Source organism: Siphateles boraxobius, unplaced genomic scaffold (genome assembly GCF_051911475.1).
Source record: "Siphateles boraxobius isolate OS27281-9 unplaced genomic scaffold, OSU_SipBor_1 7, whole genome shotgun sequence".
Lineage (NCBI taxonomy): Eukaryota > Metazoa > Chordata > Actinopteri > Cypriniformes > Leuciscidae > Siphateles > Siphateles boraxobius.
In genome coordinates, this window is record NW_027509197.1 from 39079110 (window position 1) to 39095000 (window position 15891).

Consider the following 15891-nt stretch of genomic DNA (forward strand, 5'->3'; position numbering starts at 1 on the left):
ACAGATTTTTGAAAAAATATGGTAACAATTTAATTTAGGGTCCGATTCTCACTATTAACTAGTTGCTTATTATCATGCATATTACTAGGATATTGGCTGTTTATTAGTACTTATAAAACACATATTTATTCCTTATTCTGCATGATTATATTCTACACCCCTTAATACCTAAACTTAACAACTACCTTAGTTACTATTAATAAGCAGTAATTAGGAGTAGTTGTGTTATGAGTGATTTGCCATGAAAGATGACAAAGTGTGCTACATCATATTTATCAGGCTGTCATTCAAAGAAATTATGAGCACATGCAAAAAAAACAAGAGAGAACCAATGGATTATTTATAACGTTTATATGCGTTTTATATACATTTGTTTTTATTTTTGCATAATAAAATAAAACCTGTAGCTGTAGTTTAGCATTCAGTGTTTGTTCTCCCTTCTGGACATCACTTTTGGCCATTACTGTATTATTTGCATTCACTGTTAGAAAAGTTTAGGTGACTGAACGCCGCCATATGATGACATGAATTTACATGGAAATGAAGCAAGATGAAAAACCCAAGCTGAGCAACAACTTCCTGTTTTCTCTGAAGTGTGAGAAAGGTTCTCTTCTATAACTGTGAGAGGCTTGTGTTACAGTGACAGTGCTGATTTACTGCTGGTTAAGTGGTTCTTAGATATGATATAGTGGAAAACCCCCTGAACTGTGATGTCAAATCATTTCAATCAAGTTTCAAGTTTGTATTTATTTGTATAGCACCTTTAAAAACTGCAAACATGCCTGACCGAAGTGCTGAACAAAACAAGATAAAGAGACAACAACAACCACACATTCAAGACAACCTCACAATTAGTTAAAATGCTTCAATGCTTTTTACTTTCACCAAATACAATAATTACATGTAATATTAATGTATTCATTTATATAAACTATTTATCCTTAAATCATATTTATCTGCGCTGAAGAGCTGAGCCGAAGCTCGACTGATGTTTTTTTTTCCTATCACATATTTTTGTAATCATCATTAATCAGGTGTCATTCAAAAGCGTAAAAACTCAAAAGTTGTTCTGCGAAAACTGTTGTGAAATCGGACATTGCGATTTTATGGAAATGGTGCTTTAATACCTTTTAGCGGTGTATATGCAGTCAAAGCTAAATATATTCAGGCACCTTCAAAATTCCTCACATTATCACAGTTTATTCTCTATAGTTTAGAAAATGGTAATAAAATATGACAAGAACTGAGTTATTAAATCAGTTGATATTTCACTGGTTTTGTCCATCCTTCTGTTAGACTCTCACACATGAATTATGTTGAATATCTGTCATCTGTTAAATTTAACTACACAATTAGATAATAGCAGTTTAGCTCAACCGATTACCAAGCAATGCTTCATGTTGTTCAGTCTGTGCTGTAAAAAGGTCGCATTAGCAATTAAAGAAAAAAACTTCAGCAAAACATGGTCAGGTCAAAGTGTCTGAATAATATTTGGTCCCAAATTTGTAAAAATGTTACTGGTAGTCACTGTATGAACAATATCTGGGTATAATATGTCAACGCTCACTTTATTTGGCTAGTCTGGCTTACATTAACTACACTCACCTAAAGGTTTATTAGGAACACCTGTTCAATTTCTCATTAATGCAATTATCTAATCAACCAATCACATGGCAGTTGCTTCAATGCAATTAGTGGTGTGGTCCTGGTCAAGACAATCTCCTGAACTCCAAACTGATTCAAGCTGATAGAAGAGCAACTTTGACAGAAAATAACCACTCGTTACAACCGAGGTATGCAGCAAAGCATTTGTGAAGCAACAACATGCACAACCTTGAGGCGGATGGGCTACAACAGCAGAAGACCCCACCGGGTACCACTCATCTCCACTACAAATAGGAAAAAGAGGCTACAATCGAACATTTCATAATGTTTTAATTTTTTATTTTATCAGGTTTTTTTGTCAGTAATGCATTGCTTGTTTAATTATGCTTTATGTTTCTATTACTGTGAAGCGCTTTGAGATGCTTTTTAAAGGCGCTATATAAAATAAAGTTTATTATTATTATTATTATTATTACAATTTGCAAGAGCTCACCAAAATTGGACAGTTGAAGACTGGAAAAATGTTGCTTGGTCTGATGAGTCTCGATTTCTGTTGAGACATTCAGATGGTAGAGTCAGAATTTGGCGTAAGCAGAATGAGAACATGGATCCATCATGCCTTGTTAACACTGTGCAGGCTGGTGGTGGTGGTGTAATGGTGTGGGGGATGTTTTCTTGGCACACTTTAGGCCCCTTAGTGCCAATTGGGCATCGTTTAAATGCCACGGCCTACCTGAGCATTGTTTCTGACCATGTTCATCCCTTTATGGCCACCATGTACCCATCCTCTGATGGCTACTTCCAGCAGGATAATGCACCATGTCACAAAGCTCGAATCATTTCAAATTGGTTTCTTGAACATGACAGTGAGTTCACTGTACTAAAATGGCGCCCACAGTCACCAGATCTCAACCCAATAGAGCATCTTTGGGATGTGGTGGAACGGGAGCTTCGTGCCCTGGATGTGCATCCCACAAATCTCCATCAACTGCAAGATGCTATCCTATCAATATGGGCCAACATTTCTAAAGAATGCTTTCAGCACCTTGTTGAATCAATGCCACGTAGAATTAAGGCAGTTCTGAAGGCGAAAGGGGGTCAAACACAGTATTAGTATGGTGTTCCTAATAATCCTTTAGGTGAGTGTATAGTGTCCTGCACACACTAGTAAAAACATATCAAAAATGATATCTGGTGTCTGAATAATTTTTGGTTTGACTGTATAAATACACAATAGGCTATAAGAGACCACATATCATTGAACAAATGTACTATTAATGTTGCTGTAAGAATTTTTTTTCGTAACTTTGAGAGAACTTCTCTATCAGGTTTGGAACGACATGAGTAAACGATGACAAAATTATCATTTTTAGGTGGACAGTTCAGATTCACACACCCTCAATAGAGCAAAAAAATTAAAAAGGTTCTTAAATTAGCAATTAAAGAAAAAACAGGTCAAAGTGTCTGAATAATTTTTGGTCCCAAATTTGTTATAAATTTTACTGGTTGTCAACTGTATGAAGAATTTTTGGGTATAATATGCCACAGTTTACTTTATTTTGCGCTCTTAAAAAAATATCAAAAATGATATCTGGTGTCTGAATAATTTCCCCACTATTAATAAATATCCCCTCCAGACTACTGTAGATTGGTCACAATTAAATAAAGCAGAAACAAACTGAGTTGCTTTAACTCATTTTAAATAAGTACATTTAAAAAGCATTTTTTACAGTTCGTGATTGTTAGTTGGCCCATGTCCTACTTGCGTAAATCATTAAGCGCATTGTCATAATCCAGCAGAGTGATGTTTCTGGTGATTTTGCGCTCCGACAGACAGATGTTTCTGCATCTGGAGCATCAGTGACGCGCAGCTGGATTGTGATGGAGAGCAGAGACGGAGCGCTGGGATAACACACACTCGAGCGCTGGGATAACACACACTCGGATCGTCTTCATCAGGATCCACTTCACTGAGATTCACCGCTGGAAAACAGAAGAAGACATGAATCAGACGGCTGGAGTGTCCAACCACTGTCACAGACGCTCATCCATCGATGTGAAGGTGAGGAAGAGTCCTCATCATCATCATCTTCATCATGTGCAAAACACGATTTTCTGACTGCGTGCAACTTCTGCTTTAATAGTTTAATATAGATTTGAAACTTTTTTGAAAGGAGTTTGACAACAACTGTCCCAAATTACATAAATACACGTTTATATACCGGATAAATGTCAATTTTGTAAACTAGGGAGTTAACCTTCATAAGAGTTAAATACTTACATTTAATCATATACTTTTATTCAGAAAGGACACATTAAATTAATCAAATTTTAAGACGTTTATAATGTAAAAAAAGATTTCTATGACAAATAAATGCTGTTCTTTTGAACTTTTTATTAATGAAACGATTGAATGAAGAACAATTCCTATAACAATCAACAATATAATAATATAATATTCAATAACAATCAACAATAATTGATCAAATCATCATATCAGAATGATTTCTGAAGGATCATGTGACATTGAAGGCTGGAGTAATGATGCTGAAAATTCAGCTTTGCATCACAATTTCAATATATTAACATAGAAAACAGTTATTGTAATTTGTAATAATTTTTCACTATTTTTTTTTTTTTTTTTCATTTAAAATAAAATGCAGCATTGGTAAGCAGAAGAGACTTCTTTCAAAACATATTAAAATCTTCCTTACAGAACTTTTGAGCGGTAGTGTATGATCTCTATCTCTGCATGCGAGTTTGTCACCATGTTTAGTTTTAAGATCCGCAGGAAATAAAATAGCTGATGTTGGGTTAAAGCGCGCTGCAGATTAAAGGTTTATCAGGATGAAGGTCAGGCTGGTCTCGAGGGACACGTCAGAGGACTTTCATTCAATCATTCATGAGACTCACTCAAACTTACTGAGTGCATCTAAATGTAGAGCATGAAGGAACCTGCAGGTGTGTGCGTGTTTACATGTATTTGTTGATGCTGTTTGAATTGAAAAATACACATTAATATCATAACTGTCCTCCACTGGTGTGTGTGAGAGATGTATTTTGCCACGAGTGTTGCTCTGAAATCTGAAGTTTCAACTCTGCATCAACAAGGTCTGAGAAGAGCAGAACATACAGATCGTGTTTTTAAAAGCTCCTGTCATTAAGGTTTAAAGCTTTATGTTGAGGAATGTATCTGTCTTTATTACGTTACGTCTGAGTTGCTTGAGATTAAAGTAAAACTCACTAAGTTGAATCTCCTTAAGCCTTAATGCCAGTGGAGACTGAAACAAAAGACAAAATGAAATGAGAAAAACAAATGAACCTACAAATGAATAATGAACCTACAAGTTTGAGTAAACCACCAAAATATGAACATTTAAAAATATATAAATTTTAAATATGAGGGAAATACTAAAATCTAACAGCAAAAGCAAACATTGACTACAACATAATCAGTTATTAATATTCCCTTGGTTATGTTTTGTTTTTGCATGTGTTCATAATTTATTTGTATGACAGACTTGATAAAAATTATTTAGGCATAATTTGTCATGTTTCATTGTGTTATCACCATAAATAAAACAATCGACTCCAAGCACAACTATGCAATATGATATATTTATTCTTTGTGTCTGTCCTAAAGGCTAAACACTGAATTTGACTTGTCTGGCCAAAATTATGTTTAAGAAAATCAAGCTTTTAATGTTGTTTATATGTCTATGTGGTGTTTGTAATATGCTTTAAGACAAACCATGTGTAAATTCATAAGTCGACAGCATTGCTGAGTATTTTCTCCTTAAAACTGCAGTGAACCAAAGACAGTCTCAAAAACATGGTTTGAAATCGCTGGTGTTTCTGACGTCACAAACTACCTTGTAACCAATCAGATCAACGTGTGATCATCAACGAGTGGATCTCTGAGTGAGTGAGTGACTGAGTGAGTGGAGGCGGGGCTCATTTGCATATTCATAGAACCACGTATACTAAATGAAGCAACAGTGTCGAGTTACATTCAAGCCATTTTAAGATTTTTAAGAAAAAACGCTGAAATATGTCATTTAGGTGATCAAAGATGAGTTTAAGGGATAAAATTATTGACTTCAGGGGGACTTTAATGGGTGACTTTAATTTCATAAAATATAGAATCGCATGTGATTAACTTCTGTCCAGTTTAATGCGTTAAAATATTTAACGCAATTAACGCAGCATCCGTTTTTTCCGTCATCCTTTGGCAAGCATTACAATACATGATCACGCTCTAATTCAGGCAAATGCTTTTAAACCATTCAAGCACGTCAACACGTGTGAATGTCGAGCCCGTTCTCATTCTTTGGCAGCATATGTGATGATAAAGGGTGCCATGTGCGTAGTATTTCGCCCTTTTGTCACATATGACGCGAAAGGATGAGAATGCATTAGAATGTCCTGTCTGTGTGACACGTAGCCTACGCGATGCACAGAAAGACGCGCGCCAGAATAGAGTTCTCTTTCTCGCTTGAACGAAGAACACACACCACACCTTTATGCCAAAATGTCCCTTTCGTTGAGTATCCTCATAAGAGCAGCCTTGAGTTAAATAAAGTCTTAAATGAACGTAAAGAGTTGAGAGAATGAGAAGCGTGTGAGATCCACGTCTCTGTCAGCAGCGGCTGCTCTTAAAGGGCCAGCAGCCAATAAAACTTTCTGTCAGTAAAGTTAATCAAAGAACAAAGGGAACAAACAAAATGACTCACTGCTCGTGAATAAAGAACGGTTGTAGCTTTAATAAGGATTAGTCTATATATAATTTATAATTTATGCAGTGGAGACTGTTTGATAACTTTATTCAATTTCTGTATATTTCACAGGTAAATAGGACATTTATTATGGGTTTATGTAAGGATTGTTTTAAGTTAACTTAAATTTGTTAGTAGTAGTTAAAGTTGTTAATTTTTTTGAAGTCTAATAATTTTTTTTATAGCTTTTAATAACTGTAATATTGAATGGATATAATTAATGTTTCAAATGGGGAGGGAAATCATTTTCATAGACATATTAGTATCAGTGATACTGGCCTTCATTCATAAAAAGATGCCATTAAACAAGTATTTAAAATATACTGTCTTTATGTTGTTTCTACATTAATTTGGAGATTTAATTTGACATTTTTACATTATGAAATATATTAAAAAACTATAAAAACTTGTTTTTAATCACGATCAATCACAAAAAAATTTGATTGTATAATGTGATGTATATAAATACACACACACACACAAGTTATATAACACAACAATTGATGACATAATCATAGTACTCCTACTCAAATGTCTTAACGTGGTCCTAGTGCCCTAAATCCTACAACTGATTTTGACTTTGGTTTATGAGTTAATCTGCTTCCAGATAAAGTTACATTTGTGTTAGTTTATCAGACGCGTTAATTCAAAGTTTGACTCATTCTGACAGAATCCAAGACAGAGAAAAAACTGAGCTGTTCAGGGCTGTCATTTCAATAAACAAATAGTGTTCAGTATGCAACTAAAATAGAACAAAGTCAATCAGATTCAGTTGAACACACACACACACACACACACACACACACACACACACACAGTAGTGCTTTCAAGTGCAACGTTTCTCACAGTTTCAGTAAATAATACTGTATATTTGGTGCAGATTTGACTTGATTACTTTTTATAAATTAAATTAGTCGAGAAACAATGAGACTGCAGATACAGAAGTGCACACTTCATTTAAAACTCACTGAAGACACAAGCACTTAACTAAACCACAATAAATAAACAGTCTCGCCAAGAACAAAAACACACAAAACGAGACATGCTTGATTCAAGGGGAGATAAATGTAGCACAACAAACAATATTTAACAAAATTACCAAAGTGCATCATGAAATTAAAAATTAGATATCCATGTGACATCAAATTAGTGAATACATCTACATATATATATTTTAATTAAGGTCTGTCTCCAAAGGTAATATCCAGCCTAAGAAAATAGAAATCTTCACCCTTTATTTAAATACTATTCAAAAGATTTTCTAAGCATATTGCGTAGTTGTGCTTGGAGTCGATTGTTTTATTTGTGATAATAACGCAATGAACATACCGACATCAATCATCCTCATCAGACTGTCATACAAAAACATTTTTATAAATTAAGAACACAAGAGAGAACCAACAGAATATTAATAACCGATTATGCTGTAGTCATTGTATATTTTTTCCTGTGAGCTTTTAGTATATGCATTTTTTAAGAGTAAAATAAAACCTGTAGCTGTATTATACTAGTATTTGTCAATATTTTCAATCATTATGTGGTATTTTGGTGATTCCTCTAATTAACAGAGTTTCTGCACGTTTTATGAAGGTAAATTAAGACTTTCAAGTGAAGAAATTTTAAGGAATAAACTAAATGGAACAAAAAAATGAACAGAATTTGTGATTAAAATAAAACAACAAATATCTGCCAATGGGCTTAGTAATTTTGTTTTACTTAGTTCAAAGGAAAAACTTTGTTTTATACCTAATTGAAACTCCTTATTTTAAGCACAAACTTGAGTTCAAAAACAAGACTACACTTTTTGCATCTGAAGTAAATGTATTTTGATTTTAGGATGTTCAGATATTTGTCTGGGAAAACTACAAAACAAAAAATATCTTATGCAGGGCATGCAACACCAGATAATCCCACCGGTCACAATTGTGACCAGACATAAAACCCATTTTTTCATGGACTTTTCAATTTTTTATTTACATAATTGACATTGTTTAATATCCTTACAAAAACCATACAAATTCATATACACTGAACAAAATTATAAACGCAACACTTTTGTTTTTGCCCCCATTTTTCATGAGCTGAACTCAAAGATCTAAGACTTTTTCTATGTACACAAAATGCCTATTTCTCTCAAATATTGTTCACAAATCTGTCTAAATCTGTGTTAGTGAGCACTTCTCCTTTGCTGAGATAACCCATCCACCTCACAGGTGTGGCATTTCAAGATGCTGATTAGACAACATGATTATTGCACAGGTGTGCCTTAGGCTGGCCATAATAAAAGGCCACTTTAAAATTAGCATTTTTGTGTACATAGAAAAAGTCTTAGATCTTTGAGTTCAGCTCATGAAAAATGTGGGTAAAAACAATGAATTTAAGACTCTGATTGAATGCCTTAATTAGCAAAAGGGAGAATTTAGACTTTTTTTAAAGACCCGCAGAAACGAATTACAGTGGATCTTCTGAATAAGCTGTTAACTCGACAAATAATTCTGTTCAATACAGCTATATATCAGCGGTCTGGTTCAGATTTATTGTCACTGGAAAACAGGTGTAGTCTGGTTATGGTTATTAATGTGTTTACATAGAGCTTACTAGTATTTTGATTAGTATTGGAAGAATATCCTTGTGCAAGTAAACAGGGTCAGTGAGTGACTATGGTCACTCATATGTTCTGATTGAAGATTAATGCATTATTACTCTAATCTAATAATGTTTAAATATGTCTCTCCTCCTCTCTCTCTCTGTAGGATGTGGGAAGTATTTCCTCTGAAATGAACTGGAAGGGTGTGGGAATCTCACTTCTGGTCATTGCGTTTGTGCTGTCGTTGATCGGTCTGTCCATCTTTCTGCTGTCTACAGGTCTGTGTGTTTCCAGTGTCAATAAACATTCATTCCCATAGAGGTGAAGTACCAAATGTCTGTTTTTTTCATGCCTAATTTCACATTTAACCTTGTAGATAAAAAAAAAAGAAAGTATTCATTGTTATGTCACATGGCTGTTGAATGCTTGATTCTGATTGGTTTATGAACCGTCTTAGACGTGTAATTATTTTCCAGTAAACGCCAAAGTAGTTCCAGGCAGGTTTTGACCGCATTACACTTCCATGTATCACTTCGCCAAATTATTTATAGGTTCTTACAAACCTACATAAGAAAAACCCACAAAGACACTGACCAAGCAAAACAATGCCAAAAATAATGACAAAATTAAGAAATTATTCCTACACACATCAGGACAAATGTCTGACAAATTGACTCTGCAATGTAAAAAAAAAAAAAAAGATGTTCTCCCTCAGTATTTTTGTCTTGTTTTCCAGTACAAATATCTAAACATTCTTAAATCAAGATATTTACATGAGAAACAAAATTTCTTATATATTAAATTTTCTATTCTGAAAAATTAATCAAAATTAAGTGAGTTTATGCTTAAAACAAGAAAAAAATATCTGCCCTGCGGGTTAAAAAAAATGTAATTCAAAGGGAAAACAAGATAATTTTTCTTATTACCACTGATATTTTGGTTCTCAAGTAAATGTATCTTAATTTAAGAATGTTATGATATTTGTACACACACACGTTTACTTAGCTATCTAAATGGTGACAATCCATAGATGTAATGATTTTATACTGTATATTCTGTCCCCTTACACCAACCCTACCCCTAAACCTACTCATCACTCACACACACACACACACACACACACACACACACACACACACACACACACACACACACACTAACCCTACCCCTACCCCTACCCCTAAACCTACCCATCACACACACCAACACACACACACTAACCCTACCCCTACCCCTAAACCTACCCATCACACACACACACACACACACACACACACACACACACACACACACACACACACACACACACACACACACACACACACACACACACACACACTAACCCTACCCCTAAACCTACTAATCACACACACACACACACACACACACACACACACACACACACCCTACCCCTAAACCTACCCATCACACACACACACACACACACACACACACACACACACACACACACACACACACACACACACACACACACACACACACACACACACACACACACACACACACACACACACACACACACTAACCCTACCCATCACACACAACTATCTGCATTACTAGATTTACGAATTAGGACGTCCCTAAAGGAAGGTTTTTGTCACTTCTGGGTACTAATTTGTCCCCAAAATATAGTTAAGTAGGCACACACACACACACACACACACACACACATACGCCGAACACATTCCACTATCTTGAACATGCTCATGTTAGTGTGTGTGTTTGTGTTAATGGTCTCAGGTGATGCTCACCACACTCTGGGATCCTGTCTGACCCTGGATGACCTTTTCTCCAGTGAGCTGCAGGATCAGGATCTCGAAGCTCAGTGGGTTTCTGGTGAGAAAGATCACATTCTCAATCTCTGTCTACGTTCTGCAGCGGCAGCTGTGTGTGTGTTGGACCTGTCAAATAGACACACAAGGCTGTAAACATATATGTAGGCTCTTTAAATCGGAACTATTATACCCTTGATTTAGTTTTTGGGCTGTACTAACAGGTTTTCATGCTTGAATGTTCAAAAAAATCACATTATTTTCCCTCATATTCTCCATTGTTGCAGCTCGTCTCTTCCCAGTCTGTCAGTAGCTCTGTTTAGTTCCTGTCTCTATGAAGCCCCTCCTTCTGAATAGCACACTGTGCTTGATTGGTCGGCTGGATCAGTGTGTTGTGATTGGTCAAGCGCTTCGAGAGTGTTTGGGAAATGTCCCGTCCCTTACCATAACCACCAGTTTCAACACAATACTCTGCGTCGGACCTACGCCGGAGCCTGTACGCTGTAAGCTACGCGTTGGTTTTCATTTATACTTCTGCGTTGTTGTCCGCGTTGACGCGCAATTACACATGCAGAGGGAGGATGTAAAACCCGAGGGAGGGGTTCTAGCAGACCAATCACAGCGCTTGCAGTCCGCGTAGAATTGATGCGTTGTTACATTTTTGGAGAGGTGCACGTGTGCTACACAGCCTTCGACAGCAGAAGTATAAATTGGGCTAAACTCAACCAGACCCCGCCCCTTTAATCTGCATATGAATTATTTAAAATCCCCCTGTGGTGAAAATCCAGCTTTTAATGTTGTTTATATGTATATGTGGTGTTTTTAATATGCTTTAAGACAAACCATGTGTAAATTCATAAGTCGACAGCATTGCTGAGTATTTTCTCCTCAAAACTGCAGTGAACCAAAGACAGTCTCAAAAACACGGTTTGAAATAGCTGGTGTTTCTGACGTCACAAACTACCTTGTAACCAATCAGATCAACGTGCGATCGTCAACGAGTGGATCTCTGAGCTGAGTGAGTGAAGGCGGGGCTCATTTGCATATTCATAGAACCGCGTATACTAAATGAGACAAGTGTGTAGAGTTACATTCAAATTATTTTAAGGAATTAATCATTTTTTTGCCACGAAAAAACATTTAAATATGTCTTTTGCTGATCAAAGATGAGTTTTAAAGGTCCCATATTGTACAACTTTCTGAAGTTTTATTTTAGGTTTTGATGTCCTTAAGAATATATATTTGCGGTATAAGTACCAAAAACCATCTCAATATGTTTACAGCTGCTTTCTCAGGAGCTCTGTCAAGAACAGGTCGATTTTGGCCTGTCTACTTAATATTCATGAGCCTCTCTTCTGATTGGCCGGTTGTTTTCTGAGTGACCCACCATTGGTGGGGGCGGAGACTGAAGGCGGAGACTGAATAGTTCTGACATCACATTTATACAGAAGTCACAACTGCTCGTGAAAAGGCACAGCTACTTTATGCAGGCTGTCTGTGGATCGACTGTTTTGAAACTTATATGGTAGTTTCAAAGAGCCTAGACCTCTGATATCATGAAAAAAGCCAGGAAATTTCAGTTTTGACAATATGGGACCTTTAAGGGATAACATTATTGACTACAGGGGGCCTTTAAATGAGGAATATTGTGACGTGTTCATTCGGGGAGAAAAATTTAAGACTACAATGTTTCAGGGAGTTCAGAAACAGTGACACTGATATAGAGAATAACTCCCGCTGGAGGGACTTTCAGAGCTTTTTCATGCTCAAACAGCAACATTACACACACAAAAAAAGATAAACATGAATAAAAGCATAATAGGACCCCTTTAAAAGAATCAACTCTTGAATCTGAATAGTGTCACGCTGCTGTTTACAGTATGTTCTGTGTGAATATGTTTCTCCTTCAGCTTATCGGCTCGTCTACAGGGACAGAGACGGAGATCTGAAGATGTTGAACATGGAGACCAATCAGACCGAGGTTATGATGGAAAACAGCACATTTGTGAGTAATGTTGTACAATGGAAACAAATACTTTCAATGAGAAAACTGCAATCAGCTTTTAAAACAGGCAGAAAACATCTTTCTAATCCCACAAACTAAAGTAGGCAAGCATGCAGCCATCTTTAGAATTTGAACTTATATATTTCTATAGCATCGCTGTCGAAAAATAAATATCTGGTGAAGTGGATTTACTTATTGTAAAGTTAAAGAAAGTTATTGTAATGTTTGCAGCGGATGTCATTACAAATGTCCGTAGAGCAGGAAGATTCTTAGTGTTCATAGTTTCTACAACAACGATTCACAATATGACATTTTTTAACAATTAATTGTTAAACTCACTCTACCGCATCATAATATTGATTGTTGAAGGATAAGCTTCTAACATTTGATTTGTTGCATGCAGCATCACTGTCCTGAATAATGAAATGATCACTTCTAACGAGACTGTTTCTCACACAGGCAATGTTCAAGGCCTCCAAGCTTTCCGTGTCTCCAGACCTCAACTACGTGTTACTGGCGTATGATGTCAGACAGGTCAGAGGTCATAATGATTCTCAGGAGCTTTTCTTTATAAAAGGGACAAAAAAAAATAAATATAAAATAACAGGTCAAATCAAGTAAAACAGCTTCATGAATTATAGTCATGCATTGCAAACAAGGATGTTCTTCCTCAGTGTCTCTGTCTTGTTTTCCAGTACAAATATTCTTAAACTAAGATACATTTACTTGAGAAGGAAAATGACTGAAGATATTAAGTCTTGTTTTCTGAATAAAATGATCAGAATTAAGTGAGTTTTTGCTTAAAACAAGTACAAATATCTGCCAATAGGGTCAGAAAAATAAACTTAATTCTAAAAGGGAGAACAAGATTATTTCTCAGACCCAATTTGCACATATTTTACGTTAACGCCTTTTTATATAATGCATTATAAATGTATTTAATGCATTTATTATGGATTTTAATGCACCTTATAATGAATTGTATGATCTCATGAATAATTATGACCACAGTTATAATACATTATAATGCTTATATATTCATTGTTGCGCCTTTAGAAAGTATAATGCATTAAAACACGTGACAAACAACCAATTTCAGATGTAGGAATCTGCAAAGATTATAATGCATTTAAGCTTTACATATTTATGAACAGATTTAATGCATTAAACAAAGTGTTAAGGATATTTGTTCTTGTCTTAATCAAACTCACTTCATTTTGACACATGTTTCAGAAAACAAGACTTAATATCTTCAGTCATTTTGCATTTTGTCATTTTTTGCAGTGTGTTCAGTATAGACATGAATGTTTTGTGTAGCATATTTTTTGGACTTATTCCATTTTGTCTTGTGTTTTTTTTAGATGTATCGATACTCCTACCTGGCATCTTACTTGATCTACAACTTACAAACACGGTATTTCTATTGTGTAAAACGCTTTAAAAATGAAGCTGGCTTGACTACAGACACGTAATGTGCGTAAGAGAACGGTTATGTGTGTGAATGTAATGTGATGTTTAGTTTGTGTGTGTGTGTGTGTGTGTGTGTGTGTGTGTGTGTGTGTGTGTGTGTGTGTGTGTGTGTGTGTAGGGAAGTGCACGAACTGAATCCACCGGAGGTCTCTGATTGTGTTCTACAGTTTGCATCATGGGGGAATCACGGCCAACAACTGGTGAGTAAAACACTCAGACACACACACACACACACACACACACACACACACACACACACACACACACACACACACACACACACACACACACACACACACACACAGACACAGACACAGACACAGACACAGACACACACAGACACACACAGACACACACAGACACACACACACACACACACACACACACACACACACACACACACACACACACACACACACACACACACACACACACACACACACACACAGACACACAACAGCACACCACAGCACTATCAATGGCTCATTTATCCTAGTGGTGAGGTTTAAGAAACTGTAATATAAACACCAGGAAAACCATTATGCACAAGTATTTGTGTGTCTGTGTTACACTACAACCCTGTTGAAAAGTGCTGGTCGTCTACCAGGCTTATCATCTATGGTTTCCAGGAAGAAACCCATGTTCAAGCAACTTCATCAGAAAAAACATGCTGGTTATGTTTGCTATGTTGGTCCACTGACTCGACCAGTACAAAACAAGCACTAACCAGCATTGCGAATTTATAAGCTGATGTGAAACAGATCAAACTGAAAGTGCCTTAATTGGCCATATATATATACTATATATATAGTGCAGTGCACAGAGCACACATGAAAATTTTATATGTGCAGGAGAGATATAAAAAATTTAAAATATCATGTCAAAAGTAGCCGCAGTCTTGTAAGAAGCAACGGTAAAGATGGATTTTGTATTTAGGCTAGATCAGCCTTTGAAGACACTGACAGTATTCGAGTTAAATTGCGTTCAGAGTGCAATAAGAAGTGAAAACTAAAGCTGGGACTCGACTTTTCAATTCCTGGAGCTGGGAATCGGGAGTAATGGGGGGAAATATTCGGCATCTTTGAAATCGATTGAGCAAAATGCTATTTAAAATGATTCACAAAACACTGCACTGTGGCCATCTATTGGAAAAACACGTGGAAAAGGCTTGATGCTTTGAAAATCACTAGCCATATATGTGTTATTTCATAAACCCTTAACCATTCATCTAAACAGGTATAATATAATATTAATATCTGGTTCATCGGTCATATGCTAGAGTTAGACAAAACAAAACCACTTATAAACAAAAGTTTACAGTTAAAATTTATATTTTGCAGCCTATAGTCAAGATGATGACTTTTACATTGAAAATAATCTGGAAATACAATTTCAACACATTAAGAAAACTAACTGAATGTTTAATTTTAGAACTCACTGAAACACCTTCATTGTAGTCTTGAGTTTCTCCTGGGAATGAACACGTCTCAACATTCCTCATTTAAATAATTAATATGCAGAATAAAGGGGCGGGGCCTGGTGGAGTTAGTTAGTAGTGTTGAAACTGGTGGTTATTGTACAGAGCAAAAAATGTTTTTCTTACTTAGTATTTTTGTCTTGTTTCCAGTCCAATTATCAAACATTTTTTAAATCAAG

General features: G+C 35.9%; 1 protein-coding gene across 2 annotated transcripts in view; it reads left to right on the forward strand.

Annotated features, from left to right (window-relative positions):
* Positions 1–3438: 3438 nt before the first annotated feature.
* LOC143723422 (inactive dipeptidyl peptidase 10) overlaps positions 3439–15891 on the forward strand; it is a 33086-nt gene continuing 20633 nt past the window's right edge. For both annotated transcript variants that reach the window (XR_013197108.1, XM_077215830.1), the window contains exons 1-7: positions 3439–3667; positions 9134–9245; positions 10729–10824; positions 12671–12765; positions 13225–13299; positions 14127–14179; positions 14354–14435. Coding sequence is in view for 1 of the 2 variants with exons in the window: in XM_077215830.1 (XP_077071945.1) it covers positions 3608–3667; positions 9134–9245; positions 10729–10824; positions 12671–12765; positions 13225–13299; positions 14127–14179; positions 14354–14435 (573 nt within the window). In the remaining variant the exon portion in view is untranslated. The remainder of the gene's footprint in view (positions 3668–9133; positions 9246–10728; positions 10825–12670; positions 12766–13224; positions 13300–14126; positions 14180–14353; positions 14436–15891) is intronic.